The 22,288-nt window shown below is 34.9% G+C and overlaps 3 protein-coding genes across 4 annotated transcripts; all 3 read right to left on the minus strand.

The window, feature by feature from the left end:
• Positions 1 to 9,067: 9,067 nt before the first annotated feature.
• Positions 9,068 to 12,724, minus strand: LOC134254251 (uncharacterized). 2 transcript variants are annotated; one of them, XR_009989282.1, is made up of 3 exons: positions 12,659 to 12,724; positions 9,931 to 12,419; positions 9,068 to 9,843 (listed from the first exon to the last, which is right to left on the minus strand). XR_009989282.1 is itself a non-coding variant. In XM_062736794.1 (2 exons), exons 1-2 carry the CDS (start codon positions 12,676 to 12,678, stop codon positions 10,346 to 10,348), a joined length of 2,094 nt encoding a protein of 697 aa, XP_062592778.1. In that variant the 5' UTR covers positions 12,679 to 12,724; the 3' UTR covers positions 9,068 to 10,345. The 2 variants fall into 2 exon arrangements, 1 of the variants encoding a protein (XP_062592778.1); XM_062736794.1 differs by having other exon boundaries at positions 9,068 to 12,419.
• Positions 12,725 to 16,800: 4,076 nt separating this feature from the next.
• LOC134254255 (uncharacterized) lies at positions 16,801 to 18,606 on the minus strand. Its single transcript, XM_062736797.1, has one exon. The coding sequence runs from the start codon at positions 18,604 to 18,606 to the stop codon at positions 16,801 to 16,803; it is 1,806 nt and encodes a 601-aa protein (XP_062592781.1).
• Positions 18,607 to 19,222: 616 nt separating this feature from the next.
• LOC134254256 (uncharacterized) lies at positions 19,223 to 21,985 on the minus strand. The gene has a single exon (XM_062736798.1). The coding sequence runs from the start codon at positions 21,983 to 21,985 to the stop codon at positions 19,223 to 19,225; it is 2,763 nt and encodes a 920-aa protein (XP_062592782.1).
• Between the last annotated feature and the right edge of the window lie 303 nt (positions 21,986 to 22,288).

A 22,288-nucleotide genomic window follows, 5' to 3' on the forward strand; every position in this document is an offset into this window, starting at 1 on the left:
CATAGAGGAGTGAGCATCCCCTGCTGACCGGTCACACCCGCCGCGTCCTTCTTGTCATGAGCAAGAAATAACGGGAAAATCCACTGTTAATTCAGTATATAGACAATGGATTATAGAATCTGGATAGGGCCATGCAGTTCACTATCGCATCATCTAGTATCGACAAATAGGTCGATGGCGCAATAATGCGATGGTGCAATAACGATGAAGCGATAATGCGATGACGATGGAGCTATGGTGTGATAGCACGATGACGATGATTCTATGGTGCGATGGCGATGGTGCGATATAACAGGTATTATTCTATTTAACTTAATTAAACTACTAGCTTTCAGTTACTCTTGTTAAATTTATGCCTAGTCCCAATTGAAAATAAATTTAAGAAATAAATAAGTTTATAAACTTCAATGGGAATTGAAGTGGGTCGGTCACGTGATCAAATCCTGTGAAGGCCGAAGGCCTTCTCAGAAGATTTGATCACGTACCGACCCACTTCAATTCCCATTGAAGTTTATAAACTTGTTATTTATTACTTATATATACATTTGAGACAGACAATTGAATATTTTCGATTTTAAATTATTGCACTAACCGTCCGTCGTAGATTTTGAAAAAGACGCAAGGTGTAAATCGGCTTGCATGGCGGTTACGCTTCGAATTCATTAGGCTAAGGAATCTATTTCGAAGGGAATATTTTGTGAACGGCTACTTGTGATCAGTAATAGTGAACAGATTGTTGTCTGGGAATATTTTTACTCGTGAAAAATTATAATCGATGCTGAATAGACACAAGAAACACGTCCGAAGTTTGATGATAAAAAGTTGGAGGAATTTCGGTCGCCAGAAAGGGATGAATGGATCCGATGGATTGAGACTCTTGTCCGAGCCAGTTAATTAGCAATTTGATTGAAAACATTCAAAGGTTTCAGTAACTAAATGCATACTTATCGTAAAACACTGATAAACATGGAGACACTGGCGACAGCTTTAGTCCTACATTGAACTACGAAAACGCCGAGGTGTTTGGCAGCTGTTCATGGCATGATTGCAATGATATTTTTCAACAGATTTACGCATTTATCGTGAGTAAAATTTAAAGATAAAATGAAAGTTTATCATGAAATTTTAACCAAAGGTCTACCCCAAAATACATGTATAAGGATGAACGTTCAGCTGACAAAAGTGAAGAAAAATGTAAACAAACGCTAGGCTCTTAGTTTTCTGTATGTACACAGGTTCAATCGATAGCCCCAAAACTGTACGAAATACTTGTTTACCAAGGGCGGATTCAGGGGGGTTTGGGGGGGTTCGGGAAAACCCCCCCCGCTCATTGATTTTTTTTTTTTTACAAGTGTCATGTTATCATTTTGTTGCATTGATAAGACTCTAATAAAACCCTTTGTTTGTATAACTGTGAAATGTACATACACCTAACAGGAAATCACTTTCCGCTTGAACGCACACAATACACAGGTAATCAACAGAGAGAGTGCCTCAGAGATCGGATAGTCCGTGCACCTTGTGAAATCACAAGGTCACAGTTCAATGAAGTCAGGTACCAACAACAGAAAACTGCATATATAGTTACGGTGCTGCTCAGTAATATTCTTTTGCTGATAAAATGCATGTTTTTTAAACTATGAATAAACTATTATTCAGGGTTTTTTTTACCGTTTTAAAATTAAAATTAATATTTTTTTTTTACAAAACCAGGTTGGCTTAGCAAACCCCTCTAGTTTTGACATATTCTCCAGTTTATAAGTAATTTTTCTTCAGTTAAGACAGTTTGAAATTTCATTAATTGTACACGTGTGTTTATATTCCAAATCATATTGACAGTATATACTCAAGTAAGCTGAAAAGCATAAGTTAGGGATTCTGAAAATAATTCATTTTTTAATTTTGTTAGTGTTTAAAAATTTGGTATATTAGTTGTATCTTGGAAGTCAGCTTGACATAGGACTAAATTAATTGGAGTTGCATTTTAAGTAAACTAAGACAACTTGAAGTCAACTGCTTGCATTCCTAAAATTGTCATATTTAACATTTTTTTAAAGCAAAGTATAAAGTCTTGTGTTAAAGTTAAATTAATGGAAAACATTTTATTAAAAATATGTGATGATCGGTCTTTAAAAAAGCTACAAAAGTACCCCCAAAATGCTGGAAAATACACCATTTAGAACCATTTAAAACAAAATTTTCTCGGGGGAGGCCCCCAGAACCCCCACCTATGGGAGGGGGACACCCCCTCCCATGCCCTCCCCCTTCGGCCCTTTGGGCCTCAAAACCCCCCCACATAAACTTCTGGATCCGCCACTGTTTACAGTTTAAATAAAATAATTACTATCATTTTACTTGCTTATTTTGTTCATTTTTATACACGATAAGCAAGTAGAGCAGGTCATTTCATAATTTATGTACCGGTAGATATTATTGCGCCGTGTGATTAGGTCACGTATTGACCTCTGACCTCTGAAAAACTTCATACAGAATTGAAGATATTTTCTCTCTGTATGTTTATATAATGGAGAGATACCACAAATGTATATATTCATTGTTGTGTCAGTACTAGTCCACTCAAACAACAAATAAAATCTGTATTCTAATCAGACGTTTATTAGCTCTTCTGAGCCAAAGGCTCATTTGTGCGGTGTGCGTTAACTTTTAAGAATATGGGCCATAACTCAAGAACCCTTTGGCCAATCAGTACCAAATTTGCCACAGGGTATCCTTGGCCCGAGGGCTACCATTTATACTAAAATAAGGGTTGGGACCCTAAAACAAGGGGAGATAATCAGGAAAACAAAACCAAAAGTACAAGTTGCTAAAAAATCTTCTCCAGAACCGCCAGGCAGATTTTCACCAAATTTACATACAAGGATCAGGATATGTTGAAGATTAAAAATTGTTCAAGGCATGACCCTGGGGCAAAGGGCGTGTCCTCAAGGTCACTTTGAAGTTGACCTAAATTTAAAATTAATAAAAATGTTTATATTTTGCTTATTATAAGGGCTAGGATCATCAAATCTTGTAAGTTGATGCATCTTAGGACTTCACATCATGTTAACTCAAAAGTAGGTCACGGTGACCTACTTTTTAAATTTTGTGGGCATTTCTTTTCATTGATTTGATTGATTTGAAGGCATATTTTGGACACTTTAAGGCCTATGATCATGAAACTTAGTCAGTTGATGCATCTTGGGTCCTTGAACAACGTCAACCTAAAAGTAGGTCACCATGACCTACTTTTTGAACTTGATGACTTAACCTTTTTAAAACATTAAATCCCATTATTTCAGGCACTGAAAGGGTTAGAATCATCAAATCTTGTAAGTTTCTGCATTTTGGGACCTTAAAACATATTTAAGAAAAAGTAGGTCACTGTGACCTACTTTTAGAATTTTGCAAGCATATGTTTTCAAATTGTTAAAAATACTTGGTCAGGAAATGCATCTTGGAACTCTGAAAAATGTCGACCAAAATGTAGGTCACGGTGACCTACTTTCAACATTTTATGGCTATATTTAAGTATCTTAGGTATTTATTGGCTTAGAATCATCAAACTTTGTCAGTTGATGCATTTTGGGTTTTCGGAGAGTGACGACCAAAAATTAGGTCACGGTGACCTACATTTGACATTTTATGGCTATATTTAAGTATCTCTGGTACTTATTGGCTTAGAATCATCAAACTTTGTCAGTTGATGCATCTTGGATTTTTGGAGAGTGACGACCAAAAATTAGGTCATGGTGACCTACTTTTGACATTTTATGGCTATATTTAAGTATTTCCTGTACAAACTAGCTTAGAATCATCAAACTTTGTCAGTTGATGCATCTTGGGTTTTCGGAGAGTGACGACCAGAAATAAGGTCACAGTGACCTACTTTCGACATTTTATGGCTATATTTAAGTATCCTGGGTATTTATTGGCTTAGAATCATCAAACTTTGTCAGTTGATGCATCTTGGGTTTTTCGGAGAGTGACCACCAAAAATAAGGTCATGATGACCTACTTTTGACATTTTATGGCTATATTTAAGTATTTCTGGAACTTATTGGCTAAGAATCATCAAACTCTGTGAGTTGAGGCATCTTTGATTTTTGGAGAGTGACGACCAAAAATTAGGTCACAGTGACCTACTTTTTTCATTTTATGGCTATATTTAAGTATCTTAGGTATTTATTGGCTTAGAATCATCAAACTTAGTCAGCAGATGCATCTTTGGACTCTGAAAAATGTCGACTAAAATGTAGGTCATGGTGACCTACTTTCAACATTTTATGGCTATATTTAAGTATCTCTGGTACTTATTGGCTTAGAATCATCAAACTCTGTGAGTTGATGCATCTTAAGTTTTCGGAGAGTGAAGACCAAAAATTAGATCACAGTGACCTACTTTCGACATTTTATGGCTATATTTAAGTATCTTAGGTATTTATTGGCTTAGAATCATCAAACTTAGTCAGCAGATGCATCTTTGGACTCTGAAAAATGTCGACTAAAATGTAGGTCATGGTGACTTACTTTCAACATTTTATGGCTATATTTAAGTATCTCTGGTACTTATTGGCTTAGAATTATCAAACTCTGTGAGTTGATGCATCTTGAGTTTTCGGAGAGTGAAGACCAAAAATCAGGTCACAGTGACCTACTTTCGACATTTTATGGCTATATTTAAGTATCTTAGGTATTTATTGGCTTAGAATCATCAAACTTAGTCAGCAGATGCATCTTTGGACTCTGAAAAATGTCAACTAAAATGTAGGTCATGATGACCTACTTTCAACATTTTATGGCTATATTTAAGTATTTCTAGTACTTATTGGCTTAGAATCATCAAACTTTGTCAGTTGATGCATCTTGGGTTTTCGGAGAATGTCGACTAAAAAGTAGGTCACAGTGACCTACTTTCGTCATTTTATGGCTATATTTAAGTATCTTATGTATTTATTGGCTTAAAATAATCAAACTGTGTAAGTTGATGCATTTTGGGTTTTCCAAGAATGTAGACCAAGAAGTAGTCCTTATTGGCTAAGAATCATCAAACTTTGTCAGGTGGTGCAACTTTGGTCTTAGAATACATAGGGTTAGAGGCTTCAAATACAAGTGATAGGTTGTACAATTTATCAGAAGAGCGATTCAAGGCCCTTGGGCCTCTTGTTTTATATGATCTACTAAAATTTAATAAATAAATATATAGAAAATGATAATTAATGCCCCCAATCCATAATCTTACAGACACCTAAATAATTGCAATCAAAACCAAATCGGAATTTTCATTTCAAGTTAAAACAAACAGTTGCATAATCAACCACCCTAAATTCATACGTGTCATGTGCATTGAGGGCATAACTAATACTGTCAATTGTCTGATTTGGATAAAATTCACGAGACAATCAAGCAATATGGTATACAAGCAGTTTTTTTAAATTACGCTCTCAAGACAAAACACAAGATTGAAAAGTGGAAAGAAAGAAAAACTGCCACATTTTGTTTGCAACTATCGGAGTTTCAATGTCACCCAAATTTTCCCGCTAACGAAGACACATTCACATATGAGTCTGCAGACGCACCACTTATTACACTTGCATGTATAGAATACCTGAAGGCATATAAAAAACATTTTGCAATTGTAATTTTTGCGGATTTGTCCTATCTGCCAAAATTGGACAACCGCAAAAAATACCCGTTATACGGAATTTCACATGTGTATTCCATGTGACAAGACCTTTCTTTCGATATCAACAATTTTGGCCTTGGGGTTTCACTTGCATTTTAGAAACTTCAACCTTTGCCATCAGCTGCCACACACGGGCATAAGTGTTTAACAATCACATCTTGCTGGAAAATAAAATTTTATTTATCATGTATAAGCTTATAGGAAATGAAAGTGGTAATATACCTGAATTTACTGAAATAAATCATCCCTTCACAAATTTTATTTACAAACAACAAACTCAATTAGAAACAACAAACTTAATTAACAAAACCATGATAAGAATTGCTTTACAATGATGTACATAGTGGGTTGTCATAGAAATATAAAAAATCCCCATTTCTTTTGATAATAGGCAATAGTTATATCAATACCTTAGCTGCAGCTATGAAAAAAATTGGGATGGATGACCAGAGAGCTACAGTTCCAACCACTGAAATAAGTTTTATTTATTGCGCACAAAATAGTGAATTGTTTCTCTATTTGTTTCTCAATAAACTGTAGAAGTACTTTTTTCCACGTGATATTAATTTTATGCTATGTGTGCGGTCACAGATTTTCAGCAGAAATTTGTCCAAGTGCACTTCATATAAATGTAAGGTATTTGGTGATAGTCTGAGAATTTTCTACATACAGATTACCGGTAAACAGAAATTGAAAATCCGCAGAATTATGACCCCATGGAAAAAAGTGTGTCATCAGTATTTAAGCTGCCATTTCAAAATATTATAAACAATGTGTTCCCAAGATATTTTTTCACTTCTTTCACAACAAAACATTTCTCAGCCCACAAGTCAATTCAGTCCAACGCATTTCCTACATGACTTGTACATAGAGTTTTATTGTGGAAGTAGTAGAAGAATATGTTAGGAACACACTGTTAGGAATAATTTAATATTTTCTAAACATTAAATGGAGAAACAGCATACTATTTTGTGAGTAATTAGTACACACTTTAGAGCTGAAACGAATACTGTGGTTTCATCAATTTTCGTTGGCATCAATTTTCATGGATTTTGTAAAACAGACGTTTTCTAGGATATTTAATTTTGTGGACAAAAGTTTTGACTATACAAATCAATGTCATATTTCGTAATTCAGTGAACATTTGATTTTGTGGATCTGCTCAACAATAAAATTCATGAAAATTGGTGCTCAACGAATATTGATGAAACCACAGTACCTTAAATCAACATTTGAATATTCATGACTTCATTTGATTAGTATTGGAACATCTGGTAATTAAAAATAAAGAGTTATGCCTTTTCATATACTTGCAAATTCTATTGTTTATTACTATATATCTATGTATTTATAGGTGTAAGAAATAAAGATCTGTTCAAAGTCGTTTGACATAGAAATGTACATTAGGACTCGTGTTTATTTTCAAGAAAAAACTAAATTAGAAAAAGGATCTTTATCAACAATCATTAGCCTCTTTACTTCTTTAAATTAGGTCACTGTAGGTTGTTGTATTGCATTCTGATTACGTTAAACGCGTAATCACTAAACCAGCAAGTGCTCGCCATGTTGAACTGTAATATTATTTTAAACAATCTGTTTCCAGAAACATTCTGTAATTTTTTAAATCTATATATTTAAATTTTAAATATAAAATTCTTAAAAAGACGTAATATAATGTTTATTTTTTATATTTGGTTTCTGCATTTATGAATATAAACAAGAATATAAACTAAGCTGGGTAATGAAAAATCTACCCATATAAGCAGCGTTATATCCAATGTTTGTCATTCTGGTCTTCAGCTACAGTCATATCTACACCACCGACAAAGAGAGCCCGAGTCGACATCTAGTTTTTTCCTATAAAAATATTTATTATATTTGAAAAAAAGTGTAACGGTAGTGCTGATGTATACTAAAGATAAGTTAAAAAAAAATTAATAATTTAATTCTATAAATGAAAGCATTTTTATATCTCTTTTTGTATACATGTATAAGAGTTACAATACAAATACAGTGTATCTGGAAGAGAAATCAATAGAATTCAGATATCCGGACGCTTAACTTATCCGGACAATTTGCCTGGGAACCAAAGCGTCCGGATAAATGAGGCGCCACTGTATATAGGAAAAATCTTTGAAAATCTTCTTCTCAAGAACCACGGGGTCAGAAATATTGAAACTTATATGGAAGCATCCTGATATAGTGTAGATTCTAAATTGTTCAAATCATGACCCCCGGGGGAAGGGCGGGGCCACAATGGGGAATCAAAGTTTTACATTGAAATGTATAGGAAAATTCTTTGAAAATCTTCTTCTCAAGAACCACTGGGCCAGAAAAGCTGAAACTTACACCGGTATATAAGCATCCTGATATAATGTACATTCTAAATTGTTCAAATCATGACCCCCGGGGGAAGGGCGTGGCCACAATAGGGATTCAAAGTTTTTATATAGAAATATATAGGAAAAATCGTTGAAAATCTTCTTCTCAAGAACCACTGGGCCAGAAAAGCTGAAACTTATATATAAGCATCCTGATATAATGTAGATTCTAAATTTTTCAAATCATGACCCCCGAGGGAAGGGCGTGGCCACAATCGGAAATCAAAGTTTTACATAGAAATACATAGTAAAAATCTTTGAAAATCTTCTTCTCAAGAACCACTGGGACAGAAAAGCTGAAACTTATGTGGAAGCATCCTGGTATAATTTAGATTCTAAACTGTTCAAATAATGACACCTGGGGGAAGGGTGGGGCCACAATGGGGAATCAAATTTTTATATAGAATTATATAAGAAAATTCTTTGAAAATTTTCTTCTCAAGAACCACTGGGTCAGAAAAAGTGAAGCTTATGTGGAAGCATTCTGGGGTAGTGTAAATTCTAAATTGTAGGAATCATGACCCCGGGGGAAGGGCGGGGCCATTATAGGGAATCAAAGTTTTACATAGAAATATATAGGAAAAATCTTTGAAAATCTTCTTCTCAGGAACCACTGGGCCAAAAAAGCTGAAACATATGTGCCCATGGAAGGATCATGGGGTAGTGTAGATTTCAAAATGTCTAAATTATGATCAGTAGTGTAGTGTGGGGATGCATTATGTATCTGGTAAAGGGTGAAATCTGGTAAAGAACAGAATGGTCAAAGCTTCTCAGGTGAGCGATGTAGCCCATGGGCCTCTTGTTTATATTTGGTTTTTGCATTTATGAATATAAACAAACCATTCTCTTTGTTGAACTGAAATATTTTTATGCCTCCCATGAGAAATATCAGCCTGAAAATGCAGTGAAATACAACCAAACACAGATATGCAGTTTTTGTCTAATATGTCATTTTATTCAATGACATATAGAAAAATGTAAAACAAATCATTAAAGTGGCACAGTGAGTCAAAATCATATCGTAATTTTAAGATATCTGTAGCATACAGAGAAAGACTTATGAAATTATGAGTATTTAGTAAATATATGACAATTAAACTGCAAGAATCGACTGCACAATATAAGTGCCGGAAAAGTAAAGGTTGTATCTACCGTTTCGTTGTTTCGGTTATGTCAAGGTCACGCAACTCTTATTTTTAGCTCAAACTTGTAAACAACATTCAACTGGAGCATGCAAAGGTGAGAAATATGTTCTAAAAACTTTTTAAAAAAAATTAAATCAAGTTTTTTGGTCTTCTTACATTCATTCTTAATTAACTAAGACCATTGTAACTATGGAAACTTATTCAACACTTTTCTGCGCACGCGTACAATAGGGAGGAAGAAGTACCAGGGTATTTTGCAATATTTTCGTTCTGGGGCAGACAGAAATTAATTTTACTTTTATTTTTCCCCATAAAATATCATTTTTAGGTTCTGAAACGTAATTTTCTGAAACTGAATATTTTTAGGAATTGAACAAAATTTATAGAGGTCATGCGAGAATTCTACATTTGTCAATTTTCCCCTTTGTGCGTTACAGTGCCGCTTTAAAGGGGATCATCTAATATTAAACAATACAGGTTACATATACATATGTGAAAGGTACAAGTGTGATCCCCCTGAGACTGACTAGAAATTTACATGCAGTGAACATATCAGAGTACAAGTAAATATGCATAAAATATAACATAAATGAGTAAATCCTTTGAGGCGTCCAAACAATTGCGCCGAGACTGACTAGAAATTTACATGCAGTGAACATATCAGAGTACATGTAGGTAAATATGCATAAAATATAACATAAATGAGTAAATCTTTGGGGACGTTCAAACAATTGCGCCAATCAAGAAACATATGACAAGTTAGTTAGAAAAATACAAATCTGGACTAAAATGCAAGATAATATAAAACCAAAAACCCCAAAAAGGAAAAAGGGTGGGTGGTGGGTTTTTTTCTTCAATGCACTGCCAGGCTAACAGAAATCGCGCAACAAAATCAAGGATTTTGATTGGATAACTCTGTCAAGCAAAATAAGTTGCTATTTCGCAATGAAAGGTTCTATGATAATTGCACTGCGATAAGGGCCCATATCCTGCAGACTGCGCAGGGATATGCAGAATTATCCTTAGGTGTAAAATATAATTTTAAAAAAAAGGAAAATTCCAAGGGGGATAGGGAATGACTCAGATTTTTTTCTCTGAATTGCTGAATTCTGACAGGTAACAATCTTGATTTATTATTATTGATTTCTGTTCATGAGTGCCATGATTTCTTGTATAATTCTCATCAATGTAGCAGTTTGGATGTTGTGGTATGGTTTTTGTCTGAGAGATTGTTGATAGGAGTACAGAGCAGCTTGATGGTTCCCTGTCATCTGTTGACAGATCCCCAGAATCTGCCAGGAAATGTCTTTGAGATTTACATGTATATACCTCCCCTGATCTTGGTGGACCAGGTCCTGTAGATCATTTAGAGATGATTGTGCTCTCACTGGGTCTATATGTCTGTAACACAAGATCTCTAACATGTGTATGAAAACATAGGATGGGATTTTTAATCCAGGGGATCCACACTGTAACCCAGACTGCTGTTCTAGCACTAATTCATTGATGTAACAGACATGATTATCAAGTCCAATATCCCATGCCACAGCATGTCTCATATTTGTAGACCAGGACTGTCCCCCCAAGGACTGATGAAGCATGTACCGTACTGCATTCTCAGATAAATCGTGGACATACATTACATATGGCTGTGCTAACTTCACCTTTGTCATTTCTAGAACTGATAGGGCTTCTTTATATCTAAGTGTCTTATAGTAAAACATTGCAATGTACAACATATCAGAAATACACCCAAACTTGACTGCTAATTTCAGCATATAGCTGGATGCTTTGTTAGCTATATACACCTGCTTGTTTACAACTGAGCTTGTATTTACCTCAAATGGAGCAAAAAGGATTGGAAGCTGGTATAATATAAAAGCAGTGTTCTGGAGTACAGTGGCTGTAAACCTCTTTAATTGGAGAACCTGGCACTGAGTCAGGGGTAAAATTATCAACTTCTCGAAAGCATTGAGGAACCTCATACAGGTGTGTAGGTCTGGTGTTGGTATGCCAAATGAATACAATTCATTAAGTAGATCTATTTCAAACAAAACCTTGGAGATCAAAATGTGTTTATTTGTATCAACAGATTGTCTGGGATTTTGAAGGACAGTGATTACACTGGACCTGATAGATGGACAATGAAGCAGTGATGCTAAACCCATCTCGTACAATTTATGAAGCCTGATGAATAATTTGTTTTGTGCTTCACCATGAATATTACTCAGAAACATGTTGTTTTCTGGAATAAAGAAGTTTGGACAAACCCCCTCATACACCCATTTAAGGATAAGTTTAAAACAGATCCAGAAACACTGAAGAAGGTTTTGTGGATGCCATTGAGGTATTGTGTTTTGTTGAATCACCCAGAAAACTGCTGTCTTCATGTGATATGAACACAGTAATTTATCTCCTTCACTTAATCCTTCATTAATAGACTCTTTTAAAAACAGTTTTAGCAGCCCATAGGTTAAGAATTGGCAGTGGTTCAACGAATAGACAAGTTTTTGTTCTGCTAAAGAGAAGGAAATTCTCCATTCATTGTCTGCGTGTTTTCCGAGTTTGTGTCCTATTGCTACAAAGTGGCATCCACTTCCAACTACGTCATTAACAATAAAAGACGGAGGCCATGAGTGACATCTGTTGGTCCATTTGGATGCCGGAGGAGGCCAAACATCACAGACAAAACATTGGGCAGCATCAAACTCTACTTCCCAGTAAACACCACTACCACACGGACCATGTTCCTTAGAATTAGGAATAGCATCTGAACATGTTATTTGTCTGTGTATGGAACTTATTATATAGAATCTGTCATTTATTCTCACACATGCATCCTGTACACTTGATATTTCCGTTGGTGTCAGTAATTCAAGTAAAGCATATCCTGGTGGGCTATCAGAACAATCACAGAGAATCAGTGTTTTATTATTTAGGTCATAATTCTGAACCTGGTCCAAGTCCCAGACTACATAGTGATCATGTGGCCAAAACATTGCGTCCATATCTGATGTCTTCAGTTTGAATCCTTCTCTGCGACTGCCACTAGTCATCATCCTATATTCTTTTCTTTTATTAATTAATTGATCTGTCATCCTGTCCATGAACTCTTCCATCTCTCTCCTCATGATCACCGTCTCTGAGGACCCCACTATGTGACTCAGTTTCATAAACACAGACTCTGATAAATGCTGTTTATCTAAGTCCCTGCACAGAACATTCAAAATACATATATATTAAATATGGTTAAAAAATAGTTTGTTTTAAGAAAATTGTTTGTTTCACTATTAATCCAAGGTATTTTGATTTTAATTAAAGTCTTACAGGTCATTGTTTTTATTGAAGAACACCTCAATAAATAGTAATCATATTATTGAAGAAATACATGCTTGTCTGTATAGATTAATAAAAAGGTACATGTTTGTAGAAGATGTTTTTTTACTTACAGCCATTTGTAGGAAGACATTTTAACGTTATAGTTCCTGTTACTTAAATTAAAGACTATAATTAGAAGTGGAAAATTCCAAATGTTTACTTCCAGTTTCACAAACTATATTTAGAAGTGGAAAATCCCTAATGTAATTTTCAGTTTATAAATAAATAAACATGTATGAAATCAATAATATCATAGTTTGGTATTTGTATGAAACATTCTACCATGATTATTCAAAACATGAAATGAAGCCGCCACACATTATTCTCCAATAAATCACGAATCAAAAGATTATCATATCAGAAACATGTATCAAATTTAAAAAATTCAAATGCATATTTGGCTGTAGAATGAAATACTTGTTTAGCTCTTTTCCCCTTAGACCTTTCCCTCCTTTACCCCTTAATCACGTTAATGACGACTTTTGACGCCTAGCCCCCAACCCTTAATGACGAGTTTTGACGCATGTGTATTTCATTGTTGATTTGACTTGAAATTACCGCTTGTTTACAAATTATCAGAGCACAGGTGGCCACCTGCAGGTTAACTATAGACGATTGCATCATACTACAGTTAGAAATCACGTGAGCATATAACTCAGTAAATACGCAATATTTTCTCATCCAGTAAAGCATTTCATGAAATTCAAACTATAAACTACCTATTTCTTGAAAGGTTTGAAAATTATAATGATCTATATGTGTAATATACTCCAACAAAAGTTACGAAAATTTTGTGAAGTTCGGGACCGCGCAGTGCCGATTTCGTCACGTGTTTCTCACAAATTCAGAAGATTGGATATGGAAATAACGAACAGTATTCAATCTCAACGTCCATTAAACAAATATACAAAATAAGAGCAGAGCAAACACGGACCTCCGAAACATCAGAGGTGGGATACCTTCCATTTTACACATATTTATAAATATAAAGGTGTAGAAAATACTTATTTTAATAGAATTAGATCTTTAAAGTGTCCAAAAACGTTCAGAAATCAAGTTTTAGGACGCAAGTCTGAAAATTTGTCGGCGAGATTGACATTGAAGAAGCACTACAATTTATTAATTTCTGAGTAATTAAACTTATAAAACTGATAATAAATAGTAATTTAACCATCAATTATATCATCACACATGTTTTTTTTTTATTATTTATACAGACAATTTTGGCTTATTAAAGCCGTGTTACATGTTGAAAATATCTAATTTCCTATTTACACCTGCTTTCACCTGAATTATTTTTTAACAGAAATTTCCGATCGAAATTATGTAAAAAGATTTGAAAAATTTAATTTATTATAAATCCAGTGATATATAATACATAATATAAATGAAATATTATGACCCTTAATAGTTCAGTTTTAAACTGCACTCCAATTCATCTCCAATTCATCTAAAACGCTCTGAGGGGCAGCCAGGCAAACACTCTAAGGATATGGCCAGTGCGTCAAATCGTGGCATTAAGGGGTAAAGAGTTAGACCGCATTGATGTGTCATCTTTATAAGAAATAAACACTGTAAATTTCATGAAGTTGCTGATGAAGTCGATTTTTATAGCTAAGTGGGGCTATTCCACGGACCTCCCTACACATTAAACAACGTGATTTTAGCAGTAAAACAGGAACATGATTTTGTTATTGTACATTCCTTTTAACTGATCAATACATATAACGAACAATTTTGTAATTTAAAAAAGGCTATTTTCAATGTAACGAAAGCTCAGATTGTCAGCATTCCTAACACAGGTAAGCAAACAAATTGTACCTCTAGTGTTAAATAAAACAGCGTAATCGAGACATGGTGACCTATTCGTTTCTCTATAGAGGAAAAGATTAACCATATTTATCGGTCTTGGTAGAAAAGAAATAATGTCCTTTTTGTCGTAAATGATGCAGAATAACCTCCTCGGTCTCGAAATGTTGTTTGAAATATAAAAGCCTCCGCTTACGCCTCGGCTTTTATCTTTCAAACAACATTGCTCGACCTCGGAGGTTATTCTGCAACATTCACGAAAACGTGGACTTTATTTCTTAATTAGATGTCTTGCACTTGCATGATTTTTGAGCCATGAGCACATGCAGTAGTTTTGTGTTAAGGTAAGTCACTCCTCAGCTTTTTAGAAAAGTTCACGCAGAAGCTTTTAATTCAATACTACTAATCAAAATTCAATTTTTATGACATATTTATATACAACTATGTAAATTTTTTAACATCGAATGAAAAAACTGCTCAAAAATCAACAAAGAAGCAAGATTTATGAGGGACTATTTCTTTTGGTGGAAGGATATTTAGCAGAAAATTCTACAAATCTGCAGATTTATAAAATTTAATGTAATGGAAATTTAGCCTCACATACTTTTACTTGGAGAATATTTTCCGTTTTGATATTGCTAAAATATTTAATATAGGTCTTTATTTATATTTTTAGACTATGTTTTGCACCTTCCTTCAAAAATGAAAATATATGAAAGAAGTCAAGGTCAGATTTACACCATTTTTAGCCTGAAAATCACATATTTCGACAAATATTTCAAAATTAACATCACTGACCCCTAATTTTCCTTTCATTATTTTAAACTATTTGATACTTGTGACTGATCATCACTCAAGTCGTAAAAAGTTTGATATAAGAAAATTTTTATTGCTTTTTAAGTTTTTAATACCCCAAATATGTTTTTTTTATTGCAAAAAGGTCAAACAATAATTTACGCGTATTAATTTGCAAGATTTTTATAATGTTAAATATTATTCAAATTATTTTACAAAAAATAAGATTATATTTATTGCCTTGCTTACATCTAATCGAATATAATAAGGGTTAAAGTAATTAACCAAAGAGATGAAATGTAAGTGCAAAAAGGTCGACTTAAATGTACCGTAGATCAGTAGGATGCACACTGACCCCCTATTTTCTTTGCAATTTTGAGTTACACTTTATGAGTACTTATCAAAAATATACTTCTCAAAAAATCCTTGATATAACAAACTTGAGGAGTGACTTACCTTAAAACACATGTATAGGGCATAATTAATTAACTGATAATTAAAATTATTAAAATAGGCACTCCCTTCCAAAGTGCAACTCAGAGGGCTGCATTTCATTTCCGGAATTTTTGGTAATTATCAACTTTTCATTTCCGACATTTTTTAGTTTTCATTTCCGACATTTTTTTGTTTTCATTTCCGACATTTTTCAAATACATATGTAGTTCCTATATTAACAGATTTGATAACTTTACTTTAATATGAAAAATTTAAGAATTAAATCATAAATAAGTCATTGAAATTCAATAATTTGTAAATCTATCAGTGTCTTGGACATAATCTGTGTGGTGCTGTCACTGACATTTAATTTGTGGACATTAAATGTGGTGAAAATGTGTTATGCTTATTGAACACTTTTACCTACACTTAGTGCTACATGTATGCAAATACGAATAAATATTTTGTTTTTATACCCCCCCCCCCCGCAAACGAAGTTAAGGGGGGTATATTGGAATCACCATGTCCGTCTGTCCGTCCGTCCGTCTGTCCGTCTGTCTGTAGACGAGACTTTGTCCGGACCATTACTCAGAAACTATTGGAAGGATTTGTCTGAAAATTTGTACACATTTTATTCACCATATGAAGTTGTGCACCTGATATTTTTCATCTTGATTGGATTATTATTTTGAATTTTACAGGTGTTTTTTCATTTTTATTTTGGGGTTTTGTTTGGACCATTTCTCAGAAACTATTGCAAGGATTAATCTGAAAATTTGTACAATTATTATTCACCATATGAAGTTATGCACCTGGAATTTTCAACTCTTTTTGTTCACAATCACACGGAAATCTTCTTTTTATAATTTATTATGACGATTAAAGGCAATAACAAATCCACAAGGGTTAACAATATCAATACCACATTGGCTAAGATAATCAGATGGTTTCTGATATGTATTCAATATTTCTTCAATGTAAAATCAATACAAAATCAATAAACTCAATAGTAATCAAGCTCACAAAAACTCTCATATATATAGTATCGAAGAGACTTCTAGAAATAGAAACTTCTATAACATACTAGGTCATCACATTCTTAAATATTCTAGATACTTCTTGATAATTAATTCACGAAACATTTAGAACATTCTAGATTATATCTGTACATCATTCAATTTCTAGAAAGGTGCACAGGTACATAGTCTGGGTCCATGAGATCAAAATGTTCACTATCTTGAAGTCCTATTTTTGGATTCAAAGTGAGGAAATGCGCTGGAGTTAGGGTGATGTTTGAATTAATATCGTCTCCAATATAGACTAAGGGCCTAGAATTCACGACTGCCTCAGCTTCTGCAAGCATCGTTCTCATTTGCTCATTTGTTAAACAGAGTTTTCCTATTGTTTTTCTTAAGCATCGTTTGACAACACCAACCAGACGTTCATAAAATCCTCCCATCCATGGTGCCAGTTCTACAATAAATTGCCACTGAATCTCTTCATATGCAATATAACTTTGGACATCACTATCAGAAGTAACTCTTTCCCAACTTTTATCCAAAACCAGGCTTGCAAGTTTGAATTGAGCACTATTATCAGAGATAATTTGTTTTGGCTTGCCCCAACGCGCAATAAATCTCCTTAGTCCTAGTAGAAACTGTTCTGTGGACATGTCCTGCATGAGTTCAAGATGTATGGCCCTTACTACCAAGCAGGTAAATAGACAGACCCATACCTTTTTACTGCCAGTGTCTGTTTTGATGAAGATTGGTCCAAAGTAATCCACTCCCGTGTATGTAAATGGTGCTGATTCACTCACACGTTTCTTTGGTAGTGGAGGCATCAGTGGCATCTTGTAAGGACCACCATCAAACCGCTTACAGATTGTGCATTTATGAAGTATTCGTTTTACTTCTGCTCTTCCCTGTGGAATCCAATAGTCTTGACGGACTAATGACAGTGTTTGGGAGACTCCGACATGAAATGATTTTTTATGGATGTAATCAATAATTAGCCCCGTCACATGGTTCTTTCTTGGAAGGAGGATGGGAGTTCTTGCTCCTTCTGATAGCTGAACATTCTTGAGTCTTCCAACACATCTGATGATTCCTTCCTCATCCAATACAAGTCCTAATTGACTAATTAGATTATTTCTTTTCTTTTCTTTGAGTGCTGATTTGATATCACCATAGTGTTGAACTGGGATATTCCTTATCACAAGAATTTTAGCATTCTGTAGTTCTGAATAAGTTAGATGAGTCCAAGGCATTGGAATTTTCCTCACTCTTTTGATAAACCTAAGAGTCCATGCTAAAACTGGAATAAGGTTTATAAATGATGAAAACTTTTGGTAGTCAATGATGTCTGGATATCCAGTTGAGTCAGAATCTGAGTTGTTTTTTCTTCCGTTAGGACTCTCCCCAGCCACCAGTTTCGCTTCATAGACAATCTTTGGAGACTTGCATTCTGATTCTATGACACTCTGCATTTCTTTACAGGTTTGTTGACTGTTCCATGAAGGCCAATTGTCTTTCCCTTTAAGTAACCATTCTGGACCATTCCACCATTGTTCAAATTCCTGAAGACTTTTAACTGTTGTTCCTCTGCTTGCAATATCAGCTGGATTATCTTTTGTAGACACATATTGAAAAGTGATATCTTTGTTGTTTCTGATTTCTTTTACTCTGTTTTCCACAAAAGTTTTCAGAGGTTTCTTCATTCTTATCCAATGTAATACACATTGGGAATCGGTCCAAAGGATCTTTTCTGTGACAGGTAACTTCAGTTGTTTTTCAACAAAGTTTATGCATCGGACTCCAATGACAACAGCCAATAGTTCCAGTCTAGGCAGTGTTAATTTCTTGAGTGGCACTAATCGAGTTTTTGAAAACAGCAAGTTGACAGTACTTCTTTCTTTGTTGCTCTGGTGTAAATAGACCGCACACGCATATGCTTTAGTTGATGCATCGCAAAAGCACATTAGATTATATGTCACTGTACCAGGAAGTCCAATAAAACGAGGAATAGGGATATGGGGAATATCATCCAGATCTGCGGATATATTTTCTTAGTGTTGAATGTCTTCTTTGGTCAGTTCTTCATCCCACTCTTTCCTTTGGTTCCATAAAGTTTGTAGAAACAACTTTGTTCTCAAAGTAACTGGGGTAAAGAATCCAAGTGGATCAAATACAGAAGCAATTGTTTGAAGGACTTTCCTCTTGGTGATAGGTGGAATCTGTGTTTCATATCTTGAACTGTTTATGAACAGGGAGTCCTCGGAAAGTTTCCAAGACAAACCAAGAATTTTTATGGTTTCTCTGTTTGCTTGATCAGCTTCAGGAATACACTTGTTGAATTCTTTGGAGTTAGATGCCCAGTCTCGTAAATTCATTGACATGGTACTGAAGATCTCTTTAGCCTCTGTATATAGTTTCCTAGCCTCTGAGACGGACTCTACACCAGTGATAACATTATCTACGTAGATATTACTTCTTATGTTTTCAGCTGTTGCTGTGTTGTAGTTTCCAAGATGGTAATCTAAAGTTGCCGCCAATAGGAAAGGGCTTTATATAACTCCAAATGGGACTCTCGTAAATCTATAAACTTGAATTATTGTTCTCTGTGGATGGAGTCTCAATATCCTTTAACCAGAAGAATCTTGTCACATCTCTGTCCTTTCCTTGTAATTCAATCTGTAGAAATGCTTTTTCTATGTCAGCAATAATTGCAATCCTTTTCATTCTAAATCTCAACAACAGTCCACACAAATTATTTAGCATCACTGGTCCTCTGTAAAGACACTCGTTAAGGCTGTTACACTCTGGTTTGACCTTTGCCGATGCATCATAGACGATCCGTACTTTTGTGGTAGTCTTTGTTGGATCAATGACAGCATGATGGGGTATGTAATGTTTGAAACTATTCTTAACTTCACTGCTCTTTGTCACCTTTTCAATTATGCCTTGCTTGCACTGGTCCCGAATTATTCCATCATATTGGTGAAGCAGCTCAGGGTTCTTTTTTAGTTTTTGAAGTAGAGATTTCAACCTTCCAAAGGCAAATTCTCTGTTCTCTGGGAGTTCAGGTTGCTCATCCTTCCAGGGCCAAGTGACTTGATATCTACCATTGACTAGTTTTATTGTGTCGTTAAAGTTTTTTAAAGCCTTGTCATCATCTGATGAGTGGGGCTGATCTTTGATTCCAATAGTTTCCAAGTTCCAGTACTCGTCTAGTGATGGCTTCAAGGGCAAACATTCATCGACAGAGGAATGAAGACAATATTCTGTTGTTAGATTGTTTCCATTTACAATCAGCATTTGGTGTAAATTATCTCTGGATACCTCAAAGTTAGCTTGTGTTTGTCCAGTGAGAATCCATCCTACTTTTGATGAGAGCAAGTAAAGTCCATGGTCAACTTCAATTTTTTCTGATGATACCAAATCAAGATAATAGTCATTCCCAATAAGGATGTCTATAGTTGAATTCTCTGTAGTTTTTGGTAATGTATCTGCAAACTGTAGGTGTTTCCATTGGCACTGAACCTTTTCAATGATGTTAGGTGGTAACGGTCTTCTGTGTATTGGTCCGGTTATTTGAGGCAGAACATTTGCCTCAATTCTCATGTAGTGTCCATCCTTCAGTTTAATTTTTAAAGATACATTTGGAATTTTTACTATCTTTGGTTTCGTGGATCCAAAGGTGACAAGTGATATTTCCTCTGTTCTTTTCCTCTTCAAATTCAATCTTGAAGCTAATTCCTCAGTGACATATGTTCTTTGAGACCCAGAGTCCATGAGAATTCTGATTGTTTCAAATCTCGATCCATGCAGATCTGATGCATCAAGTTTTGCAGTTTGCATTAGGACCATACTTCCTGATGACAGTAGGCTGTTTTTTCGAACATTGTTAACTGTTTCTGAGTCACATAGTTCGGATGATTCAGCGAAGTGTGAGGTTTCTCTCAAAGGCAGCCTTTTCTTGTTGCAGAGACTTCGGTGATGTTTCTTTGTTTGATGGCAATGGAAACATGGTTTGTCGACTTTGCAGTCTTTGCTAAGATGACCTGGCCTAAGACAAATATAACATTTTCCCTTAATCTTTTGTTTTCTGTCTTCAACTGTCCTAAATTCTTGGCATTCGTCACTCCAGTGATTTTGTTCACAGAAGATACAAATAGGATACTTTCTTTGAATTTTGTTTCTTCTTGGAGATTCTTTAAATGATGTTGTTAAGGCTTCCGCAGATGTATGTTTTCTTTCATGTTCATATAACATTCCAGGTAATGGAGGTTTTCTAGCAGATTGTTCTTCATGACCGGCTAGGTTTTCCATATCTGTAGACTCTCTGGCTGCTATGTAGTTATCAAGAAACATTCTCAGCTTTTGCACAGTCCACTTCTCTTTCTTTCCTTTCTGTATTTCTAATTGTAATCTGGCTTCTTTTGGTAACTTTGTTATAATCATGAAAACAAAGACATCCTGATTTACATCTTGTTCCAATGCTTCTAGGCTGCGCATATGCTTTTCTAAATCATCAAATAGTCTACGGAGACTGGAAGTATTATTCATTGCAGGCTTAATGTTTATAAGGTCCACGTAATGTTTGTTAATTACAGACTGCACATCTCCGAATCGTTCCTTTAATATGGAGAGAGCTACATCATAATTTTCATGGGAGAGCATGAGGCCGGAAATAGCAGATTGTGCCTTTCCTTCCATTTTACTTTTCAAGTAGTTGAACTTCTCAATATTGGAAAGCCTTGTGTTTTTGTGTACTGAAGCTTCAAAGGAGTCCCAGAACTCTTTCCACTTTAATTTGTCTCCGTTGAATGAAGGGAGTTCAAACTTTGGTAGTTTAACTACTGGAGTTTGTTTCTCTTTGCATATCTTCTCTTTTCTGTGCAGTTTCCGAATTTGGAGTTCTTGGAAATGCATCAGTTGTTCCTGCATTTTTGTCTGCAGATTTATCATGTGGTCTATTCTTGGGTCATTTGGTGCCTCAGTTTTCATATATGGAATGTCCGCTCGTTCCAATCTTTTTTCCAGTAGTAGAAGATCTTCTGAGTGCTCTGTAACATCTGTGAGCAATTCAAACAACTTTTCACTATCTTCTGTAAATTTCTCAATTTCAGATTCGTTGTCTTGTTTTGCTTCCAAGGCAATGGAAAGTTCTTTCATCGATTCTTCTAATTTAGCACCAAAGTCCTTTAACCGTCTCAAGGAAGATTGAATCTGCCTTAACTGGGTTGTCAAATCCTCTTCTTCAGCTTCTGAAGAAAGAAATGTCTTACTTTTGATCATTTCCTTCAGCAGTAGATTCTTGTACCTTGTACAAAGTCCTTTCAAGTATGAGGTTGACATCTTCTTCTTTTCCGTGATAACTTCTTGATTTCAGGCTCCAATTCCCGGGTTCCGGCACCAAACAATGTGGCGAATCACAATCACACGGAAATCTTCTTTTTATAATTTATTATGACGATTAAAGGCAATAACAAATCCACAAGGGTTAACAATATCAATACCACATTGGCTAAGATAATCAGATGGTTTCTGATATGTATTCAATATTTCTTCAATGTAAAATCAATACAAAATCAATAAACTCAATAGTAATCAAGCTCACAAAAACTCTCATATATATAGTATCGAAGAGACTTCTAGAAA

Source organism: Saccostrea cucullata, unplaced genomic scaffold (assembly GCF_032062105.1).
Source record: "Saccostrea cucullata isolate Sc308-1 unplaced genomic scaffold, CSIRO_AGI_Scuc_v1 ctg4337, whole genome shotgun sequence".
NCBI classification, from domain to species: domain Eukaryota; kingdom Metazoa; phylum Mollusca; class Bivalvia; order Ostreida; family Ostreidae; genus Saccostrea; species Saccostrea cuccullata.